Below are 23,079 nucleotides of genomic sequence, written 5' to 3' on the forward strand. Positions count from 1 at the left end.
TGCGATTTGTATAAAAAAAAGCATATGCTGAGTGTTAAAAGTATTTTAATCTTACTGTCATGCTTCTCTCATACTCTTGGGCATTGGATACTGGCATGCAATTTAAAACCATTTTTTTCCGTTTTGAAGCAATTGCTTTTATTGCGTTTTAAAAGGTAAATACAGATGATCAAACTCAATTTGATATAAGTTCTTTGGAAGTGTGATTAGAATAAACATAAAAAGCAATTATAATGTTTCTGTAAATGTTTGAACTTATAGCCTCTTGAAAATAGAAATATTCCAGGAGTCTGGATTCAACTGGCAGAGCATTCTATTCCATTATCTTCACAAGAATCTGAAACAAAGATAATTCATCACTCAGCAAATCCGAACGTAGATGCAGCACCACGGCAAACTGGCACATATGAAAGAACATTGGAGTCATTTTTTCCAGCTCAATTTATGAAAGATATTGAAGAAGATTCGGAAAAAATAAGTAATGAAAAAGATGATTTGAAGGAAAGTTCAAACTCTTCAAAAAAGACAGTTCAACAGACCGCTGCAAAGCAACCACAACAAAAAGCCAAACAAAACCAGGTGTCACAAAGTTTTCCATCGTCCCCAACGATTCAGAAGAGAACTCCTCCTCCAGCAGCACAGACATCGTATTCAACAAGTATTTCATCGCCTCATCCATCAGAAACATCATCCACTTCATTTTTCAAAGGAAGAGGCGTAACAAAAAGGCCGGGTCAATAAAAAAATAAGAATTTCTCCTTTATTCTTTGCTGATTAGCAGCTATTTATATTCTCCCTTAAACGCAGGATTTAAAAACACATTAGAAAGAAGAATATCATTCAATAAAAAAAAGCAAAGATTATTGTTCAAGCCCAAAAGAACAATACATAGCTAATGAAAAATAAAAGCGCATCAATAGCACTTAATAAAGAGCATAATATATAAGGTTATAGAAAACCGCTCAAAAAATGAATATCAAATAAAAAAATAAAAATAAAATAAAGACATATAAACTATAAGCCCAATTTTCTTTTGGTAAATAAAAACATTTGAAATTAATTGCAAATTAATAAACAAAATCACTCATGACTTCTACTTTTTTCCATGTAAATAGACCCATCATAAAATTAACCACGTTTCAAAGAGGCGATTTGCCAGAACTGCCTTTTTGATGTGGGATCCAATTGAAATTTGAGGAAACTGCAGAAAAATCAATGGGATAGAAAAGAGTTAATCCGGTTGAAGAAGAAGAAGAAGAAGAAGAGGAGGAGGAGGAGGAGGAAGATGATGATGATGAAGGAAGAGGAGATGTGGAAGAAAGAGATTGTTGTGAAGTGTTGTCAGGCGAAACATTGTGAAGTGGGGTTGGTGGCTGATTCATTGCATTCTCCTTATCTTTGGCATCTTTCGCTGTCACATGAGATGATGATGAAAGAGAAGAAGACGAATGAGAAGAAGAAGAAGAAGAAAGTGATTGACTAAGCGATGACTCACCGTCTTTAGCATCATATTGTGCGAATGGAGGAGGAGGAGTGGGAGTTGGAGTTGATTGAGCGCTTCTGCTTTGAGACTCTGAAAGCAAAGTTGAATCAGAATCGGCTTTTGATGAAGAATTCTGTGAGCATTGCTTATTTTCTGTATTTAAATCACCTGAGCTATCAGAAGATGATCCATTCATTGGCTTGTCTATTGAAAGATCAGCAGGATTCCCATAAGAAACATCAGATGTGAGTGAAAGTGGCTCAGGAGAAGATGTCGTGTGGTTGGTGGACACGAAATGGGGCTGGAAGAACTTGATGTGGTGAGGAAAATGGCGAGGCCACAGATGAAGGACATCTGTGTCTGGTGTCAGAATCTGTTGATTGCAAGTAATGGTGAATGAAATTATGGGATAAACATTCCAAAATATAAACATTTAATAATTCAATAAAAAAAGAAAGAAAGGAAAAGAAAAACAATAGAAAACCGTCAAATGTTGCTTTCAAACAAAGAACATCTTACAAACCGCATCAAACTGCTGGTAGAATGTATTCAGATACTTCGGTTTTCTGCTCTGGTTAAGCACGTGCTTCCATAATGAATGCGTTTCCTTGATAATCTGCCTTTCTTCCCTTTCTTTCTCGCTGTCGCACAGAAAGTTGCCGAAGCGGCAGGAGAAGAGATGCTTCGCAATGGTGTTCAGAAACTTCTCATTGAACTCAAACGCCATCGGAAACTGCATCACAATCTGGTAGACGCAGTCAAGAAACTGGAAAAACGTGGGTGAGATCGACTTCCTGTCGAGGTCTTTGTTTTTGCCGTATTTTGCTCCTGTGCGCAGGGCAAAGCGGTGTCCGAAGGAGATCCAGTCGCGCTCAATCAGAACAACAAAGCCACTGATGGTGCGGTAGAAAGGGGAAAGAAGCAGGGCAGCCAAAGAAACAAGGGCGGGTGTGCGGTCCCAGCCGTCGGTGCAGTGGATAAGGACGTTCTTGCGCTCAACGACAATCAGCCGGCAGAGCGACTTGGCCGAGGAGAGGATGCGGGAGAGATGCAGGTGCCAGCCGGAGGAGAGGACGGAGGACTCGAAACTGGAGATGAGGGGGAGTTGGGGTGAGGGGAGGTTTATTGAAATAAAAACATATTTAAAAAAATAAAAATAATAAAAATAAAAATAAAAATAAAAATAAAAATAAAAACCAATTCGTAAATTTTATGAGTGAATAAAATTAAATAGAATAAATAAATAAATAAATAAAATAAACTCATCTAAAGCAATTATCTCAACACACTTTTCCCACATCTGTGGCTGGCTCTCTGGATCCAGCGCAGCGCTGCACACATCAGCCAGTTTTGCGAGGCTGTCTCTCATTGCATGGATATTCCCTATGCCAAGGAACTCAAACGAAGCATACGGCATCTGCTTTGCTTTCTCAAATCCCCCACTCAGAAGAGAGTTGCCAAAGGCTGCAATGAAGGGGCGGGCATCAGCGATGTGCAGGCGGACAGAGGGCGGTTCTGAAGGATGCTCTTTGCTGTTGGTGTTGCCATTGGAGTTATTAGAATTGGAAGAGTTATTAATATTGTTGTTATTGGCACTGTTATTGTTTGTGCTGCTGTTGCTGCTGCTGTTACTGCTTCCAATGGGACTGCCAGATGAAGCAGGAGAAGTGGAGTTTGCAGCTGAAGAGGATGTGGGAGAAGAGGACTTGGCATTTGGATTTTTACTGGTGTGAATGTTGTCTTCGTTGGATCCTGCATAGCTTCCATTTGGATCAGACGAGTTTTGACTTGATGAAGAAAATGGAGAAGAAGAAGAGGAGGAGGAAGAAGAAGAAGAAGAAGAAGAAGAAGAAGAAGAAGAAGAAGAATATGAAGATGAATCATCAACAGAATGTGATGAATACACAGAAGCCTGCTGTGTGTGAGTGATAGCTGGAATCCAGCTGGGCGGTCTCTTTGACTTCACATTCTTTGCAGGCGTGGCTGAACTGTCGTCATTTCCCGACGCCAACGAAAGAGAAGACGATTTTGGTGAAGTCGTTTTGTTTTGCTGTGTTTTTGGCTCGCTGCTGTTTTGTGGCTGTTTGCTCCATTTCATCCCAGAGAAGAACGAGAGGAAGCTGAAGTGGCCAGACGGCGAGGGAGAAGAAGAGGAGGAAGGAGGGGGTGTTTGTGAGCGAGAAGACTTGCTGGTGGGAGTTTGAGGATCAGATTGAGAGGAAGAAGAAGAAGAAGAAGAAGAAGGTTGAGAACTGGGAATAGATTTTGATGTGAGTGGAGAAGACATAGCAGCTTGTGTGGCAGAAGAAGAAGAGGAAGAAGAAGAAGCATAAGGAGGAAGAGATTTGATAGAATTGCAGGGAGATTGATCGCCAACGCAATCTGCTCTATTTGATGGAGAAGTGCCACAAGAGTGGGAAAGTGATGCTTCTGTATGGGAATCCCCAGCTGGATGCACTGTTGCTTCCGATGTTGGTTTTATTTCCTCAACTGATGATGTTTCATTGCTGTGATCGTCCTTGTTCGATTTTCCAGATGAAGAACTGCTTTCAGATGATTTCTGATCATCGGCTTCATCCTCTTTTGCAGTTGAGTCAAGTTGATTTGTAATGTTTTCACTTATCTTCAATGGTTCAGGCACATCTTGATCATCAGCATCATTTGATGAAACGCCTGCCTCTTCCTTTTCTTGTTCTTTTGTGTTTGAGCTATGTGTATCTGCCTCTGTCTTCTTTTCAGTGTCTTTTATCTCATCGTCTTCAACAGCTTCCCATTCATCTCCGTCTTCCTCTTCTTCCCACTCATCGTCATCATCTTCTATTTCCTCGTCCTCTTCTTCTTCGTCCTCTCCTCCTCCTCCTCCTCCTCCTCCTCCTCCAATTTGCTCTTCTTCCTTCTGTTTCTCCGTATCATGTGTCTCCTTTCCTCTTTCCCCTCCTCCTTCCTCCTCTCTCTTGCAGTCCATCTCCTTCCTCTTCTTCATCTCCGCCATCTCCTTCGCCTTCATCAGGATGCTCTGCACTTCTGGGTCGATGCTGCCTGTGTCTGCAATCGCCCTCAAGATCGCATCGTCTTCGATGCTCTTCGCTGCAAATATCCCCGTCATCGGCTGCGACGAGCGGGTGACGGCGATCCCGTTGGAGTGGAGGAAGGCCAAGACAGGCAGCCGAGAACGCGAGCGGAACTTGGCGATGCGCTTCAGCTGCTCGTCGGTGATGGACGAGGGGACACACAGGAAGCGAGGGTAGGTAGAGCAGAGGGTGTAGTCGCTGTTGAGCTCTGTGAGGCGCCAGTCAGCAGCGGCTTGTGTGTGGTTGAGGGTGGATGGAGAGGAAGAGGAGGAAGGAGAGGAAGAGGAAGAGGAGGAAGAGGAGGAGGAAGAAGAGAAAGAAGAAGAAGAAGATGATGATGATGAATATGACAGATGTGATGCGCCAAACAGATGAGGATATTGCAAGTGCTGTGGAATCTGCACCCCCATCCGCTCGTACTCCTCCAGCATGTTGAACTGCCTCCAGTCGTCTTCAAAGGCAGAGATTGGGCAAAGAGAGCCCTGTGCAGCATAAGAGAGCATCCGGCTATGGGGCACGTGGGGAGAACCTGTTGGAGGTGTGGAGAGTGTGGGCTCAACAGAGTTGACTGAAGATGTGGCTGTGACGACGGAGGATTTGGGTTGATCAGATGGAAGAATAGGGGAGGAGGAAGAAGGAGGCGGGGTGGAGGGGGTGGAGGGTAGAGAGGAAGGAGATGGAGGAGAAGACGAGTGTTCAGGTGAATTAATTGAAGATGTCTTGTCTTTTTGATCATCTGATGATGGCTTTGTGTTTGGTGTTGCTGAATTCAGAATAGATGAAGTAATTGTTGGCTGTTTCTCGATCTCAGAAGAATTTTCTTCATCTTGTGGCAACTTTTTAATATCATTTGTTGAACCTTGCGAATCATTCGAATTTTCAGTTGCTCCTGAAGTATTTGTAAGTTCTTTTTCTTTTGAAATAGGAGATTCAACGCAATTGTTTGAGTTATTCTGTGAAGAATCTTTTTTAATTTGATTAGAATCACAAAGTTTTGCATTTGGACGTGGTAATGAATGACTACTTCCATCTGTGAAGCTGTGATATTCAAAAGCGAAAAGGAACGGTTGTCCGGACGAAGTAATCGGAAAAGCAAAAGATTTCAATGACAGAAACAAAAACTTTCGAACTCCAGCCTTCATTTCAGTAAAAATTCTTCAGTAAAATCAAGCCAATTATATGGGTATGGAAAAAAAGAAATAATTTTGAAACATACCTCAAAGTTCGTTGATCTTTACAGGTTATTTTTATGTAATATCCTTCTGGGGGCTGTGAAGGGGTTAATTTTCCGATTTTTTCAAGTTGAGAAATTAACATAAGAGGAACAGAAAGTTTGAGGTGTATAAATTCTGATGGTGCTGGATTCATTGGGCTAAGTGGGAAAAAAATAAGTCGATAGTTTGTAATCCACAAAGTTCCTTGAAATCGAATGTGATTAAATCCAATGTTATTGAATTTATATCTGTACTCACAAAATTCACCAGGAAGAAGCTTCATCGAAAGCAAAGATTCTATTTTACACAGTTGGACAGAAAATCGGAGAAAATCAAAATTAATTAAATTGAATCGACTTCAAAAAATATAAATAAGAATAATTTAACCTGTCATTTAATGGTGTTCGGACAACAGGATTTAAAAGCGAGGTTCGTTAGTTTTTTATGAATAAGAAAATTTTATGGGGAAGAAAAATGATCAAATGGAAATTCGAATACATAATTTTTCGTTCGTATGGAAGTTGAATGTAATATAATATAATACTCAACCCATACGCAAGAGTGTATTGAGTTAAAGACTCTTTTGGAAAATACTAATATATGCGAAAAAACGAAAAATATAAAAGAAAACGAAGAAAAATAAAACTTACTCTGGATATGCAATGAAGCATCACTTTACGAAAGAAAGCAAGAAAGTTTAAAGCAATTCACCAATCTTTTCTCCCATTTTAATTACTGTTTCTGCTTCTTCCTTGGAATATTTTACGAGATCCTCATCAAATTTGACTTTTCCTGGTTCAAACACAACGAGCACCGAACTTCCTCCGTATTCAAAATACCCCAATTCGTCCCCCTTTTCATACACCATACTCTTTTTCTCATCCACTCCGGCGTTTTCATCCCAAACTTTCGCTGTAACAACACAAGACCCAACCAGCGCTGCTCCAATGAGCACAAGAGCAAACTCCCCCGCCACTTCAGACACACACCTCATCACCACTCTGTGATTGGCAGTGAACACATCCAGCCCTGGGCTGCAAACAGCGACCGGAGAAACTGTGAAGTAAGTTCCTCCGATGGGGTGGACAGAGAGAATGCGCGTGGAAGACACAGGGCAGTGCACACGATGATAGTCACGAGGAGCAAGACGGCTCAGAAGAACAGACCCTCCACTCACTTTGTGGAAGAGATGGAGAAGTTCTTGCTGCTGGCTGCTGGATTCTGATGATTGGGATGAGGAAGAAGAAGAAGAAGAAGACGATGATGATGATTGATTTTCTAATGACTCCTCATTTTCAATTCCTAAACAGCTCTTCAATGTGAAGTTGTCTCCTTTAATCCAAAAGTGATGTGCCTCGTCGCAGTCTGAGAAACACACAAAACGACAGTCCGCCGGAGAAACTACAGTTTTATCCCCTTTCACACCTCCGATTGGTCGAGCGCCTGGAACAAGTTTCCGAATGAAGAACTGATTGAGCGAGGCAAATCCTTCTGTGGGATCGTCCTTGTCTGCAAATGGCTCAGTACCGGCGGTGCCGTTTGGGCGGAGATATTCATTGGAGATGCCGTTCTTCAACTTGAAGCCCTGGATCTGCCTGGCTGAACCAGGCGAGCTCATGATCTTTCCTGTGGTGAGTGTGGAGATGACGAGGATGCTCTTCATCCATCTCAGCGCCCTCTCCTGCACACGGGGCGACAAACACCCGCTGGCAATCATCAGCATCGTGTGCAGCTTCAGAAAGAGCTGCACGTCTTCTGCGATGGCCTCTGGGGAAGAGGCACCGCTGGTGCGATCAATCACACGGAAGGCAGTGGGCGAGGCAAGGCGCAGATAAGGTGAGGCCATCACAGACTTCTGGGGAACAAGCAGCGGAATATGCGAGCGAGAGAGAATGAACGAGAGGGAGGCGTCTGTTAAAGAATGTGAGGCATCTGAGGAGGAAGAGGGTGCGGACGATGACGAAGAAGAAGATGAAGACGACGACGATGAGGAAGGTGATGAAAGAGTCTGCTGTGCTGATGGCACTGCTGCTTTTGCAGCTGCAGGTGTTCCAAAGATGATTGGGGGAGCGCATACAAACGGTCGTGTGATGCTGATGATTTTGGCATCGTCTGATGCTTCCGACAAGTCCTCGCCGGAAAACGGGCAGCGCTTCAGCGATGGGAGCAGCGGGCGATGCGAGCGCAGAAAGCCCCACAGAGAGGAGGCAGTCAAAGCAGAGGGATGCTCTGCAGAGGCGGCTGTTTGGACGAACTGCTCAATCTTCATCAGCAGCGCCATGTCCAGCCCCGACGCTACAAGACGAAGCGCATCCAAATCAAGCGCTGCACCGGTGCCGCTTCCAGCGCCTGCTCGCTCGAAAAATTGGAGCATGTGCATCCAGATCCCGTCGGCTACTTGCTGTTCTGTCAGAAATTGTGCAGATGCCACAACATCGAATCCCATTCCTTCCGTATTCTGAAAATGTATTTTTTGAATTTTCACTCCTTCTTCAACTTCCTTTAAGAAGCGCTCAATTAATGTTTTTTGTTTGCCTTCAGTTAATTTATCTGTTTGATCAGTAGTGCAAGCTGAATTTTCTTTTTGTTTTGTGTCAATTGTTAATAAACCGTTGGTAAATTGTTGTGCTTGGATGTCCTTAGCTTGATCATGCAAAATTAGAGAAACTCTTATGTCTTGAATTTGTTTTTCAGATTTTTTGATTGGAATGATTACTGGCAGTCCATTCAATGAAAAAGAGCTGTTTTCCTTTATTGAAATTGATGACCTTTCGTTGCAAAATTGATCATATTGCAGCACGCATCGAGGAATTAAGCCCTCATAATTGCCTTTGACGTTTTCTGCAGAAAGACACCGAATAAATGCATAACCTTCAAGATTGTCTTTGTCATTTTCAACTCCGAATGAAAATGGACTTAAGGAAACAGAAATATCAAGTTTAAGCTTATCATCAACTGAATTAAATGTATAATTCTGTGGTTCATCTACTCTTATACTTGACAATTCAATCGTCCAAGATTCAACTGAGAATTTTTGTTCAAGTTGAGAAAATCTTTTTAACTCAATAGTAATTGGTTTACAGCAATCGGATCTTGAATAAGTGAATATACAGTCATGAGTACTTTTATATTTATTTGCTTCTTGTGGAATGAATTTTATAGCTTCCTCCATTTCTGTAAATTTGATTGAAAGATGATTTTTTTCAAGAAAATCTTCGTCTGCACAATCGTTTGCCACGCTTAAAATAGCGCCAATTGACAGATGTAGATCGTCATTTCTGAGTAAATCCAGGAAAGAAGACGTCTGCCCCATTAGACTCGTTGTATTGTGAACCAAAAATAATGTAATATTGTGGTATGATCACTTGAATGAAAGAGAATAATCATCTTTTTTGTGGAAAACTCAAAGAATCAAAGAATAACTGTTATTTAAAATTCATTTAGCGCCTTTATGCATGCAGTTCCATCAAGAAATACTGAATTAAGTAATTTCAAATTGAATGAAAAACCTATTCTCAATTTCTAAATTGAAATTTACAAAATTTCAAATTCATGCAAATGTAACTAGAAAAATGTATAAAATAATTGTCTATAAATGGAAAAATACGAACGAACAATTTTTTGAAACATTAATAAAAAATTAAAAAATTTTGAATGCTGAAATTATAATCATTTTAAATAAAAGAGTGTCAAACAATAAAATAAGAACCCAAAAAGAACTCATAAATATATCTTGTCGTTATTTTTAGCGAATACAAAAGCCAAAAACAATTATAACAACAAAAATAAAAACAAACACAAAAACATAAATTACATTTACACCTATTAATAATAATCATTTTCGACAAAAGTTTGTAGCTTTATCAACTCAAAGATGTGCTCAAGCACATTCCTTTTCATCTCCGACGAAATGAAATACAGCTATTGTATCGCACGATATTTGCCGAAAAGGGCCATTCCCAGTTCCTGTTCCAGGATTAATATACAAAAACGGTTTTCCGCTCTTCAATACTGTTCCTGAAGAAGTGTCTGAATAAGCGTGAATGTTGCTATAAATTGATCCTTCTTCAATTATTTGAGAATCATTTTGTCTTTTTTTATTTGCTTTTTTGGGCTTTTTGTTCTCGAGAGAAAAGAAGCCATAGCCTCCGTGAAAATCTATCTTGTTTCTGAGGTGCTGGAAGATAGTTGGCCCAGCATGTGTATGACCGCACAAGATTACGTCCACCCCAAGAAATGCTGCTGTTGAAGGAAGAATGTCGCGATGGGGGCGATGGTGCAAAAGAATAGAAAGTGATGGACATGAAGATGAGGACGAAGCTGACGGCAACGATGATGAAGATGAAGATGAAGATGGCTTTGGTAAAGCTTGATAATATGCTTCGTGTGGATGCTTGTTTCCTTCGTTTTGAGCCTCATTCTGCTTGATATATTTACATGAGCGAATAAATTGAGAAGGTGAACCGTCATCGATCCCAACGATTCGAATATACTCTTGTTCTTCTGGTTGCATTTTTTCCTCTGTGTTTAATTGCGAGCATGTTGATGGATCAGATATATCTGTTGGGATTGTTTTTGAATTTTTCTGTCTATTTGAATGATCAGGAAAAGGAATATAAACTTCTTCATTCATCAGAACCCTGATGTTTGGAAATGCTGAAATAGTGGTCAAAACTTCTTGAATTCCAAGAGAATGTTCATGGTTTCCCTGTTTTTAAAACAATTATCAGAAATATGAATGGATAAATTTAGAATGGCATACAACAACATAAAACACTCCTAGCGGAGGATGAAGATCAGAAAGCGGATCTAAATCATGAGATCTTGAATGTTCTTTCCTTTCATAATCGTGTGTTCTTGTTTTCAAGAGAGAAGGAGCATCAAATAGATCTCCTGTTATAACAACAATATCTGGATCAATTTTGTTTAACTTCGAAACAATATATTTAAGGTGCCGTTTAGGCATTGACCCAAGATGAACATCAGTTATATGTGCAACTGTTACAGAGCGATGAAGCGTTGTGGGAACTTCTACTCGCCGAGTAAATATTATCAAGCCCTTTGCAATAAAAATAAGAATTAGAATAGCAGCAAAACCTAATGAAATAATTGCAAAAATGTATTGATGCGTTATAATCCAGTTGTTATGAATAGAATACCCAACGATAACTGCAATTTCACACAATAAACAAAAAGGAATAAGCTCCAATAAAAAATGCATAAAAATCTCTCTAAAAGTAATTAAAAACCAACGCAAATATGTTGTATTGCGTCTATGAAATAATTTTATTCCAATAAGAAAAGGTGGTGGAATTAAAGAAATTAACACAAATAAAATTATAAATAAAGGATATTCTCGAAGAATATTCCAAAAAATCCAAGATAAAACACGACAAAGTGGATAAAATAATGCTATGCTAAATCCAATCATGCTCCATGAACAGAATAGATTTATGAAAGAACGAAAAAAATATGAATTCATGAAAAAAATTTGATCTGATCCCTCTTTCTAATTCTGTTTTGAGATAATGAGTTTTATCTTTTCAAAAGCATTAACCACAATCATTTTGCACATGATTGAAAAAGCTTAACTATATGACTAAAAAAGAGTTTATTTATTTCATTTTTTCCTTTTTTCACAACAATAAACTCAATTTTCAATTATCCCAAAAAAAGCATATATAAACTATGTGCTGTATTTTTTTTGTTCGTCATTGCATTTATTCCCTTTGATTGTGTAAAATCAGATGATTTTAAATGAAAAACAGCAAATATTTAATTAAGGGTTACTTTTAATAATTTATTCCTTTTACCTAATTGGCTAATGCTAACTCATTCTCTTGATGAAGCTTTAGAATATGTTATGAAGGTTAATATTTTGAATGAGGACAAGGTGAGAGCCATGTGCGAACAAGTTAAAACAATTCTCCTTCAAGAATCCAATGTTAGGATTATCAATGCTCCGTGCACAATCGTTGGTGATATTCATGGGCAATTCCTAGATCTTCTTGAGATGTTTGAAATAGGTTTGATATTTTTGCTATGGCTTTCAAAATGAAAATTTGAGTTTTTACTAAAAAAGCTGGAAAATGTCCTTTTACAAATTTTCTATTTCTTGGGGATTATGTTGACCGTGGTCACCATTGTGTTTGAATAAATTATAGATTATAATTATATTAACGAAATTTGATAATATTTTTATAGGTTGAAACAATAACACTTCTATTTCTTTTAAAGATAAGATATCCAGAACGAATAACTTTGCTTCGGGGAAATCACGAATGCATGTCACTATCTTCTGTTTGCTCAAATTTGACACATAGTTTTGAGAAATCCTTGCTTTGCCATTTTTTTTTTAAAAAATAGAGTTATGGATTTTATACAGAATGTAAGCAAAAATATGGAAGTTCTACAACGATTTGGAATTACTTTACCGATGCGTTTAATTTTCTTCCACTTGCGGCCATTGTTGGAGGAAGATTATTTTGCGTCCATGGAGGACTTTCACCAGATATCCAAACAATCGACCAAATTCGTATTCTCGATCGTTTTCAAGATATTCCGCACGAGGTATAATAAATTCACTTCAGACAATATTTTTAATTTTCAATTGTGCTTGTTTATATAATGATGCTTGCAATGCTCTTTATAAATGTAAATGGAAAGGGTCCGATGAATGATTTACTATGGTCTGATCCAGATGAAAAGATTGATGGCTTTGCTCAATCAGAAAGGCATGGATATTATATTTATTTTTGTGGTTTATTCACTTTTTATCATATGTTACTTCTTTTTTGGCAATTAAAAAAACATTTTTTTTCACAATGCTCTTTTAATAAACGACAATAATAAAAAATTATTTCTTGCAAAATTCAACAGAGGAGCAGGATATCTTTTTGGAAAAGATATTGTGAATGCATTTTTACATCGAAACAAGATGACACATATCATTCGAGCGCATCAGCTTTGTTATGAAGGATACAATGTATTCATCATTTTTATCTTTGATGATTTTTCGGGCGAAATTTATTTTTTTTTATTATTATCTACCAAATCGACATTAATTCTTTTTTTGATAATTCTTTCAATGCATTTTTTGGCTTTTCTCAGCTGCAATTTTATAACACAGTGGTGACTGTTTGGTCTGCTCCTGATTATTGCTACAGATGCAAAAATGTTGGAGCTGTCTTGGAGGTTGATGATGCACTAAGCATGTTTTTCAACACATTCTACAAATCTCCATACTCAGAAAGGTTATCTACAAGTGTGGCCGACTCAATAGCAAAAGAGTTCTCGTTTGATAGTGATCAAGATGATGATGGAAAATATTACCATCCTGAAAGAATGGGATTTTCAACATGAATTTTACAAGCAAGATTATGAATTTTCAAATGTTGTTTTCAATGAAGCAATGATAATGCATGGATATTTCGGTTTTCTCGTTCTTTCTTGACTTTGTCAAATTCATCACCAATATGTTAACGGATAATAATATTTTTAAAATCATTCCCTTGTTGTTATATCAATTTATAGGCAAAACTGATGTTAAATAAAAAAATTCATTTTAAATCTGGATCATTTCAACTTTTTTCCAAAAGTTTTTGAGAAGTTTGGTCTTCAAATTTTTGAGAAATTAGATTAAAAGAGAATAAAATATTTTCATTCACAGAACTGAAATTTATTCAAATAAGGCAAGATACATCAAGACTGTTCTTTTTTTTTTTTTTTTTTTTTTTTTTTTTTTTTGACATTAATGTGCAGTTGTTTGAAAGGTGACAAAAAAATATTTTTGATTGATCGTTGAGGAAAGTTTGAAAAAATTTGAACTAAATAATTGTCCCATATGAAATCAAATTTTTCGATTTGGAATTATGATCTTTCGAATTGGCTGATCCTTTTTGAAATCAGACTTTCGTTCGAGTTTTGATCAAATTTTTTATCTCAATGGGATAAAGAATAAAATATATTTCCTCTAAGACATCGTCATAAGATGTTTGGATTATCCAATGAAGTTCATTTTTTCAAAATCCCATTGGAACAAAATTTTTGATCAAAACTCGAACGAAAGAATGATTTCAAAAAGGATCAACCTATTTTAATTTTTTATTCTTAATTTGAATTATTTTTGGTGTATTTTTCCAAAAAAAAAAAAAAAAAAAACCTTCGCTTTTATCTTATTTCATACTCCAAAAATTATTCAAGATAGAAAAACTTTAATTCAAAACTGAAAAAGTTTAAAACAACATCGAAATACTTTAATTCAACATCGAAAATTTTTATTCAAAATCGAAAAAGAAGTTAATTAGTTCAGAATATCAATTAAAGTCAAAACCAAAAAAGTTTTATTGAAACGAATGTAAATAGCAACAAATGTTTATTTATTGAAATTGTTTTTCTTTCGTTTTTAACAACTGTTTTCTTCGATATAAACTGATATCAATCGATTCTTTTCTCATTTTGAGTATTGAATATGATATATTTAATCAGTTTCCAATGCAAAAAATGAAATACAAAACATTTCGTTTTCAATATATGAGATAAATTTCTGTCTTTTTGTGCACAAAACAAGATCATGAACTATCATATCACTTTTATTTTTTTGCAAAAATTGCTAATTATATTCTGAGCACATGTGAAGAATAAAAAAATTGAATATTTTTTTATATTCACGCTTTTGAATACAATCAAACACTAAAATAAAGATCAAAAAATATTTTTCTAATTGAAATTGACAAATTTCTCAGATCAATAACTGAGAGAAAAGAGACTGACATGAGAAAAAATTTTTTAAATTTTTTTAAAAATTTTTGATGATAAAGAATTTTCGATGTTGAATAAAGTATTTTCGATCTTGAATTAAACTTTTTCGATGTTGAATAATTTTTGGTGTATTCTTTAAACACAAAACTTCAAAAAATGGAAAGTGGTTTTCATTCTGCTTTTGTTTCAATTTTTCGCCATGACAAACCATTTCCAAATATCACTGATAGATTGAAAAAGGGTTTATAAAATCAATTTGATTGTTTTTTAAATAATATTTTTTGAAAAAAAAAATAATCTGCAGATATATGAAACGAAATAGCTCGTTGATTCCTTTCGAAAACAACGAACAGTTTACGGACTTTAAATCTTATATCTGTAAATATATAATTTCCATTCATTTGAGCATAACAACTTCATTTATCGAACGAGAATATAAAAAACTGAAAACTTCTTTCATTCCATTACCTCATTTCCCATAAAAATTCTTGCATTTTGGTTAATTGCGCTTCATAAATTTCATGTTGAAACAGTGAAAGCATTACTTATACATTTTTCAGTTCCACTTTCATCTCCATCTGAATCCTCTTCCAGATCAACAGCATCAGAAATTGTGAAAATAACTGTTCCAGCTGGAAATAACTGAATTAATTCTCTCTTTATATTACTTAGCTTCGGCCTGTTTTCATCTTTCTGTTCGATGCAGCACTTTGTCAATTGATATAGCTTTGACTCACCCAAAATTTCCATCTTTGGCCTTTCTCCTTTCACAATCTTCTGTCCAGCAATCTCTGCCTCATACTCTCCAAATGGGATCTGAAGGGTTAGGCACTCCCACAGCATCATCCCAATTGAAAATGCAACTGACTCCTTGGTTGCTCCCATCTTCTTGTTCATCAGCAGCTCAGGCGCCATCCATCTCAAACACTCTTTTTTGAAACTATCTTCTTCCTCAAATGCTGATGAGGGCAGAGAGTCGCTTTCATCATCACCACTTGCAGATGTGACAACAGTTGATGAAGAAATAGATGAAGAATCTGAATCATCATCGGACAATAAGTCTGAATGCATCACAATGCAGATCACCATATGCTCGGAGAACAGAACAATATGCGGACTCAGATTGGCCAATGATTGAAGTGGGTTTTCCATTTCGTCAAATGAGTGGAGTGCACCGTTCGCCACCCAGAACAAGACCTGGGCAGCTGTCACCTCCCTCTCCTGCAAACTTCCAATTGCCATCTCCTTCTTCTCGTTCCTTCCATGAAGCAGCATGAACAGCGAATCCCTCAGATCCACAATCAGCTTCTCATGAGGAGATGAGCAGGCCATGGCATCCACCAGATTCGACATGGATGAGGTGGTTGGACACAGATCCTCTCCTCGAACAAATGTTGAATCTGAATCAGTTGTTGAAGTGGATGAGATAGAAGGCGATGGCGTTCGTTTTCTCGTTTCGTCCTCTTCTTTTTCGTCAACTTTTTCCAGCATCCATTCAGGAATCTTGTCTGAGTCTCTCCCCAAAATGTATTCAGTTGATCCACTTTCAGATAGAAGATGTTCAGATGACTCCGAGTGTCCCAAGCTTTTCTCACACACTCTCTTCTTTATCCTTTCATCATTCTTCTTCTCTGCCTCCCTCTCAGCTCTTCTCCACTGCTCCTCAGGCGACATCTCCATTGTAACCATCTCGAATGCCTTCGGATCTTTCTTTATGTTATCATTGACAATCTCCTTGTATTTTTTTGCCTCTTCTTTTGTCCTTCTCCATCGAACTGCCAGAATAATGGACACAACAAGCACAATCAAAAACAATAAAACAAATATCACTGCAATTATCAATGCCCATGACCATTTTCCATCTTTCCATCCTTTAACAATTTTTTCATCTCCTTTAGACTGGATTTCGCTTTTATTCTTCAGTATCTGTGGAAAAGTAGAAGCTAACTGCTTTCCAAACGTAATCATCACAGACACCTCTGTTTCATCTGCAATCGAATGTATATTTTCTGATGGGATTGTTCCAATCACTTCATCTTCAGACACAAAACTGTCTTCCTCAAATGGATATGTCTCAACCAACTCTACATCCCCTGTTTTGAATATCAATCTGAATGACAAATCACAAGGAAGAAGAAGCTTTCCATTGAATTTCATTTCAATGTTGCTGCCATTTTCATTTACTGAAACATCTTCCAGTATGGGAATGAAGAAAGGATATGACCTTTCTGCAGCTATCCCTCCAAGCGTGCATCCATCATTCAGAATCCAGAGTGAGGAATTATCTTTCAATCCATCTCCACCTTTCAAGCTGGAAATGGTCAATGACGCTGAATCTGAGCAAATGATGTTTCTTCTCGCTGATGGATATTTTTCAATGAAAGGATTGTTGTTCAAAAACTCTCCTTTCTCAATTGTCACATTGCCAGCAGACACTGACAATCCACCTGATGAAGCGTTCGAAATAATCACATCCTTCATCACCAATAAAGAATTCACTGAATGAACAAGTGATCCATTCCATTTACATATTTCTTCAAAAATATTTCCACTTTCCAATAATGTATTTTTTGTTAACATTCCTTCAATTTCACACATGCGCATCGAAACATCGTTCGTATTGTTCATCTCCATAACGCTTCCTTTATCCGATAAAGAAATGGAATTTGAGCAGGAACCATTTGTAAACGAAATACATGCAGAAGTTGAAGAAGCTGAAAGAACAGAAGCTCCTTCTGAATTCCTTGAGCAGTTGTCAAAAGACGAGCTTCCAACAGAAATTGTTCCTGAAGATGAACTGCCAATTGCAATGATGCAACCATCTGATAGCTTCACTCCATCCGCAGATACTCCATTCAATACAACACTTCCACAATCACCAATCTCAAATACATTTGATGTTGACTTAATCTGTTCCAGTTTCATATTTGTGATTGATACCTCATCTCCATTAAACAGAAATGAAGGCTTCTTGAATGAAAGCATTGATATTGAGCAGTTGTCAACATGAAGAATTCCATTTTCGATGTTCAACAATGTTGAATTCAGAACAACAGATTCAATGCTTTCTGATTGGCCAACAGATGAAAAATCAACAAATGAAAGAGAAAGTTGGCCATTTGCTTCATGAATAACTGAGCTGCCTGAATACGAAAATAACTGATAGAAATTGAATTTAACGTTCTCAATCCGAACTCTCTCTGACGTTGTGAAGATGCTTTCCTCGTTGGTTATTGTCGAGTTCAAGCACACAAAAGCTGATGAAGGAGATTGCAGCGAGCGGATGCTAACATCTTGAATGTTGCACGCATCAACAATAGCAGTTTGCTCCATGATCAGCAGCTGAGAATAGCGTGATGGAACGATATGTTTCACCCCCACATTCAACGACTCGCAAGGAACATTGAGTTCTCCACATTGTTTGCTGTCTGCGTGATTATCCGCGATATCTGAGACAAATATCGTCTCGCTCTGATATTTTACAACCCTCAGTAGAAGATCTTCTTCCCCAACAAAGGAGTCTGTTGTGCATCCCCATATTGCAAGATCCTTCACAAATGGAGCTCTGAAATCCAAAAGGAATTGCTCATCAACAATTTGTGTTTCAATTGAGTGACATCGAACATATGCATCTCTCCCTCTCAATGCAGAGTTGTCTCTGAATGTGATATTCGACAACACAAAGTTCAGAGGCTGTTCAACCACCGAGGCGCATTCCAGAAACAACCAGCCTCCTCTTCCTGTAGCTGAGCAGAAGCACCCAGAAATCGTGCAAAATGAGCAGTCAAAGCTTCCTCCCTCATTCAACACACAAAACATCCCTCCCCCCTTTTCACATTTCGATCCACCACACTTCTTCATCGTTATGTTTCTTATCACAATTTTCAATGGCTCACCATCAATTTCGTTCCGAATGATAGGAATATCATTGGTTGTGTTCTGAGTGACTTCTTCAAACAAACTCCACTCAATGACAATATCTTGTTCCTCTTCATTTGTCTCTCTTCTTGAACTCTTTGAAATACTCAATCCGCTTGCTCCTTCCAGCTCAACATTTTTCATTGTCAGGTTTTTCACATTCAATATCGTTGATGAAAGCACAGAAATAACATCTTTTAAAAAGCTTAGTGACTGAATTAACACAAATTCCAATTTGACTGAACAGCCATCTGCCTTGATAAGTCCATAGTTAATCATTTCTTCTCCGCTTTCTTCATTTTTTGAGAATGAGCAGTCTTTCACAGTCAATGATCCTTCATTTGATCCAACATGAATGAAAAAATTGACTCTTCCTGTGAATGAAGATGGAATCACAAAGCGAATTAGTTCGAAATTGGAAATTCCAGAAATCTCCATTGCTGCTTCTTCTGCTCCTTCAAGAGATGAGAGACACTCCAAAGAACACATTTCATCATCAGCTGATTTTATAGAAATATAATTGATGTCAACACATTTCTGAAGAATTCCTTTTCCATTGATGTTTATATTCCTTTCATTTCCTTCAGACTGTTTTGTTAGTGAATAATCAATTGACAGACATGGATAATCAAAGAACCCACATGCACCCATATCTTTTCCTTCGCCTCCAACAAATATCTCCGATCCAAGTGCAATCCAGAAATACATCAGTGGAATGACATTTGTTGTGTCACTCCCATCGAAACCCATCATAGAATTCAAGGAAATATCAGCCAAATGTCCAAGCACAAACGGAAGGGATGTATTTGTGATACTCTGTGTCAAGTTGGATGATTCGACAAACAGGTCATTTCCATATCTTGCAACATTCGGATTATCAGAATCAAAAATGGGTGATGAAATCACAAATGAAGAAGAGTCATCAATCAGCTTCAGTGCCATCCCACCCCCAAAGCCAGTCTTCCGTTCTTCTTCAGCTGGTGCTGTGCATCCTGTGAATGTGCACGAAATAATGTTCAATCGAGTATTCCCTTTCAGCTGAGCATCGATAGCCCCTCCTCTGCTTTCATCAGCCAATACAGAACATCCATCAAAGCCACATTCTTCAATATAAATTTCTCCATTTGAATTTTCATTTTCATCATTGCTATTATCAATGCTCACACAGCCTCCACTTCCAGCTGCTCTTTCAATTTCTGAAAAAGTGCAGTTCGTCATGTTCAACCACAGAGTGCTCATTGACTCTGTATTTGTTCCACTTCCAGACAATGAGATCAATGGACTTCCACTCAAATCAATCGATGAAGCTGAAAACGAATCAATATACAAGGTTCCAGACTCAATAGTTAAGAATAAAAATGAAATTTCTGATGAAGGTCCTTGAAGAATCAAAGAACAATGAGACAAAGACAGTTGTGAAGAAGAAGAAATGAAAATGGAGTGTGATGAAAAAGAAGGAGGAAGAGAAAAGATGAGTTTTGACAAGACTGTTTCAGTACTTGCTGTTATCATTGCTGAATTTGATGTTGAACTTGCATCAGAGATTGTCCAACCACTTTGATCATCATTTCCCCTGATTTCATGCTTCTGTTCATCAAATGCCAATTCATCGTTCATTGAAATCATTCCACTCACAACAACTTTCTTTGTTCCTGTAAACCGTGTGAGCGAATGTTTCATTGTCAAACAAGGGAATTTGACTATTCCACAACGAGAATGGTCAGATGCTTCGATGTTACTCACACATATTTCTGTTCGAATTGGAAGGAGATAGATGCACAGAGGGATAGCCAAAGTTGTGTTTCCATTGTCATATCCTCTCACCTCGTCAACAGAATCCAATGAATCTGACACACATGTGATGTTTTCTGATTTTGCTGTTTCTTCCAGATTGGGTGAAATGACAAAAATATCATTCCCCCATTTGGCTGTGTTTGTGCCAAACGAAGAGGAGATCAGGAAATCCGGATTTTCATTCAATAATCGAAGAAGGATTCCTCCCCCAAATCCATACTCCGCAGAACAATAGCATTCATCAAAAGATCCACCATTCACTTTGACTTCGTTTTCATTCCCAACACACAGCATCATCGATCCCCCATCAGCCGATGTTCTGCTTCCACATCCTTCAAAAGTGCTAGAATTCACATCAATGTTTGCCTTGTCATTCGAAAACGACATCACTGCTGCTCCGCTCGGTGTTCTCTCAATCCCATGAAAGGCGCACTCTGAAAATGCCAATGAAATCGCATTTGTTGAAGAAAGCGAAACCAGTGAATTTGTGGAAATCGTCTTTGCCCAGCTCACGTGTTCCATCTGAAGGATCCCATTCTGGACATTTATCAGTTCTGTCGAAAATGCTGTTTCTGTTGATTGTCCGCTCCCAAAAGATATGTTCAGTCGACTTATGCTCATCTCTCCTGTTCCAGTGATCTCAAATAGCCTCGAAGCTCGATTGTTTGCATGTGCCGAGCTGTGCAAAAGTGAAAGGTCATTGATGGATAATGTGCCTGCTGAGACCGAAAAAAGAGACAAGCCGGCTGTTATAAATTCTGTTTGCATTACCGTTCCCGAATCACTTTGTCCACATATTGCGAATGTGTTGACGCCACAATTCACACTTTTGGTCTCTGTAATCGTTCCTGTTAATATCTCGATATCAGTAACATAGTCAGGAATTAGTTGAGTCAAGCAATAACTAACGGTTCTGCAAGGATGACTTTCATCCAGTCCACATGCAAATGTGTCTTTGGCGTTTGACTGTGTTTCAGTCGAAGAAACAAATCTGATATTTCCAAAATCATTGCGAAGCCATTCGCTTTTGTCAATAATTGAAGGTGTATACACACTAACTCTATTTGATGTTTTCCTTGTTGAAAAGCAGCTAGAATCAATGTTATTTTCCGAAAGGCCATCAAAATATATGTCATGACCTGCTTTTATGCATGTATTATTGTGAAAAAAGCAAAAATAAAATAAAATTCCATTATTATTCGCATTAATTTGTTGGCTAACTGCACCTCCGTAATATGAATTGCAATGATAAAACTGACAATTTGTAATGATAACTTGATCAATCCCTTCCCAATGTTCAATGGCACCTCCAGTGGACGAGGGAGAATTGTTTGCTTTGCAGCATTCAAAACACGAATTGATGATGCAATGCTTCTGCCTCTGAGTTTTTGTTGGGCGTAGATCAATTGCACCTCCATCTTCTCCAGATGAGCAATTGAAAAATGAGCAATCATTAACCATTGATTGCACATTTATATATTCATCTTGAATTCCTCCCCCACCATAATTTGTTGATCCTTTTGCTGTGCATTGAGCAAATGATGAATGAAGAACAATGCATTCAGCGATTTTCAGTGCATATATTGCACCTCCTCTTGTGGATGAAGCATTGCATCTTGTGAATGATGAATTTTCAACTGAAAGGATTGCATTTGCATTATCATGCGCATAAAGTGCACCTCCTTGTAGGGATGTGCAATCAGTCCATTCACACAACGAAAAGAATTGGCTTTCCGTTGTGTTCAGCTTTTCTTTTTTCTCAAAAGCATTCATTTCTCTTTTCCCGAAATTTATTGATGTGTTTTTGCAGATGAATTCATATGAAGAATAAGATCCGCTTGAGATCCCTCCTTCAAATGCATTCACACACGAATAAATGAGACTGTTCTCCATTGAACTCAAAAAGCATAAATGTTCTATATGATAATCACTGTTTTTGTCATATTTCATAGAAATGTTCCTGAAAGCACAGTTATTAATCTGTTCATTTTGGCTCTTTCCAGACAATAGGAAATAATGTGAGGATGACACAAACAGATCCATCATGATCGAATTTCTCAAAATGGCAGAATTTAAATCATCAGATGAAAAAATAAGACTGGAAGGGTTGACATTCATTTGGGGGATCAAAATCAGATTCATCATGTTGAGAGTCCCACTTTGCAAATGAAAAGGAGATTCCGATTTTTGGTGAGAAATGCAGGAATCCATTGTTAGAGTTGATTTGTCCGTTATTAGCACACATGTTGAAGAAGAACATTCGATTGCCAAACATTTCAGTTCAACTGAAGAATTGGAAAAGCGTAAAAATGAACAAATCGTTGTGGATGTTTCTGACTGCAATCTTTTCACTCTTGGAAATGAATTCTGTTCAAATAAGTAATTATTATCGACTTTTGATTGAAATTGTGTTTCATTTGAGTTTCCTTGACAAAATTTAAACAATTTATAAATAAAAACAATTCGAAAGAATACCTTTGTTTTCCAATGTGGCAGTTCCAGAGACATCTTGTGTTTCAAATGTCTTTACAAGAATCAAACATGCCAAAAAGCACAAATGCATTCTTATGTATAATAAAAATCAATTTTGATTTTAAAAAATTAATTGTTTTCGGATGATCAAAAGAGCCCTTAATAATGTTATAAACATAATTCAAAATGGGCAAAAATTTTTGCAATTATGAAAAAAACAGAGAATTGTTCCAAACTTTTTCAACAATCATATCATTATGCATCAACCGGAACAATGCAAAAAATTACTGAAAAATTCTCAAATTGTGAAAATAATATTCGAAAATATTGAATGGAACAAAATTCATAAATCAAAATATTTTTTCCC

At 37.5% G+C, this 23,079-nt stretch overlaps 6 protein-coding genes across 6 annotated transcripts; 2 read left to right on the top strand and 4 right to left on the bottom strand.

The window, feature by feature from the left end:
- The first annotated feature begins 14 nt into the window (after positions 1-14).
- On the top strand, positions 15-952 carry MONOS_7877 (uncharacterized protein). Its single transcript, XM_067878237.1, has 3 exons — positions 15-93; positions 156-200; positions 262-952. The coding sequence occupies exons 1-3, from the start codon at positions 25-27 to the stop codon at positions 739-741; spliced, it is 594 nt and encodes a 197-aa protein (XP_067731710.1). The 5' UTR covers positions 15-24; the 3' UTR covers positions 742-952.
- MONOS_7878 (putative Myotubularin-related protein 7) lies at positions 760-6,162 on the bottom strand (the record flags this gene model as incomplete). The annotated part of the gene is made up of 5 exons (XM_067878238.1): positions 760-1,856; positions 2,007-2,571; positions 2,773-5,709; positions 5,771-6,065; positions 6,156-6,162. 5 exons carry the CDS (start codon positions 6,160-6,162, stop codon positions 1,140-1,142), a joined length of 4,521 nt encoding a protein of 1,506 aa, XP_067731711.1. The 3' UTR covers positions 760-1,139.
- An 89-nt stretch (positions 6,163-6,251) lies between these two features.
- Positions 6,252-9,121, bottom strand: MONOS_7879 (phosphatidylserine decarboxylase). The gene has a single exon (XM_067878239.1). It carries the CDS (start codon positions 9,079-9,081, stop codon positions 6,466-6,468), a length of 2,616 nt encoding a protein of 871 aa, XP_067731712.1. The 5' UTR covers positions 9,082-9,121; the 3' UTR covers positions 6,252-6,465.
- Positions 9,122-9,257: 136 nt separating this feature from the next.
- MONOS_7880 (putative serine/threonine-protein phosphatase PPG1) lies at positions 9,258-11,265 on the bottom strand. The gene is made up of 2 exons (XM_067878241.1): positions 10,531-11,265; positions 9,258-10,476 (listed from the first exon to the last, which is right to left on the bottom strand). The coding sequence occupies exons 1-2, from the start codon at positions 11,248-11,250 to the stop codon at positions 9,649-9,651; spliced, it is 1,548 nt and encodes a 515-aa protein (XP_067731713.1). The 5' UTR covers positions 11,251-11,265; the 3' UTR covers positions 9,258-9,648.
- A 302-nt stretch (positions 11,266-11,567) lies between these two features.
- Positions 11,568-13,441, top strand: MONOS_7881 (putative Metallo-dependent phosphatase). The gene is made up of 7 exons (XM_067878242.1): positions 11,568-11,794; positions 11,851-11,915; positions 11,973-12,068; positions 12,135-12,338; positions 12,435-12,502; positions 12,648-12,753; positions 12,879-13,441. Exons 1-7 carry the CDS (start codon positions 11,593-11,595, stop codon positions 13,128-13,130), a joined length of 993 nt encoding a protein of 330 aa, XP_067731714.1. The 5' UTR covers positions 11,568-11,592; the 3' UTR covers positions 13,131-13,441.
- A 1,606-nt stretch (positions 13,442-15,047) lies between these two features.
- On the bottom strand, positions 15,048-22,133 carry MONOS_7882 (putative Protein tyrosine and serine/threonine kinase; the record flags this gene model as incomplete). Its single annotated transcript, XM_067878243.1, has 2 exons — positions 15,048-21,330; positions 21,496-22,133. 2 exons carry the CDS (start codon positions 22,131-22,133, stop codon positions 15,048-15,050), a joined length of 6,921 nt encoding a protein of 2,306 aa, XP_067731715.1.
- Between the last annotated feature and the right edge of the window lie 946 nt (positions 22,134-23,079).

Source organism: Monocercomonoides exilis, assembly GCF_001643675.1.
Source record: "Monocercomonoides exilis strain PA203 chromosome Unknown scaffold11-1913109, whole genome shotgun sequence".
NCBI lineage: Eukaryota > Preaxostyla > Oxymonadida > Polymastigidae > Monocercomonoides > Monocercomonoides exilis.

Bases quoted from the DNA above. Each gene is read 5' to 3' on its own strand.
- MONOS_7877 (XM_067878237.1), top strand. From the start codon at position 25: ATGCTGAGTGTTAAAAGTATTTTAATCTTACTGTCATGCTTCTCTCAT. The intron at 94-155 runs GCATGCAATTTA...GCGTTTTAAAAG, and splicing joins CTCTTGGGCATTGGATACTG to GTAAATACAGATGATCAAAC. The intron at 201-261 runs GTGTGATTAGAA...TTGAACTTATAG, and splicing joins TTGATATAAGTTCTTTGGAA to CCTCTTGAAAATAGAAATAT.
- MONOS_7879 (XM_067878239.1), bottom strand. From the start codon at position 9,081: ATGGGGCAGACGTCTTCTTTCCTGGATTTACTCAGAAATGACGATCTA.
- MONOS_7880 (XM_067878241.1), bottom strand. From the start codon at position 11,250: ATGAATTCATATTTTTTTCGTTCTTTCATAAATCTATTCTGTTCATGG. The intron at 10,477-10,530 runs GTATGCCATTCT...TTTTAAAAACAG, and splicing joins TAGGAGTGTTTTATGTTGTT to GGAAACCATGAACATTCTCT.
- MONOS_7881 (XM_067878242.1), top strand. From the start codon at position 11,593: ATGCTAACTCATTCTCTTGATGAAGCTTTAGAATATGTTATGAAGGTT. The intron at 11,916-11,972 runs GTTTGAATAAAT...ATATTTTTATAG, and splicing joins TTGACCGTGGTCACCATTGT to GTTGAAACAATAACACTTCT. The intron at 12,339-12,434 runs GTATAATAAATT...GTAAATGGAAAG, and splicing joins TTCAAGATATTCCGCACGAG to GGTCCGATGAATGATTTACT.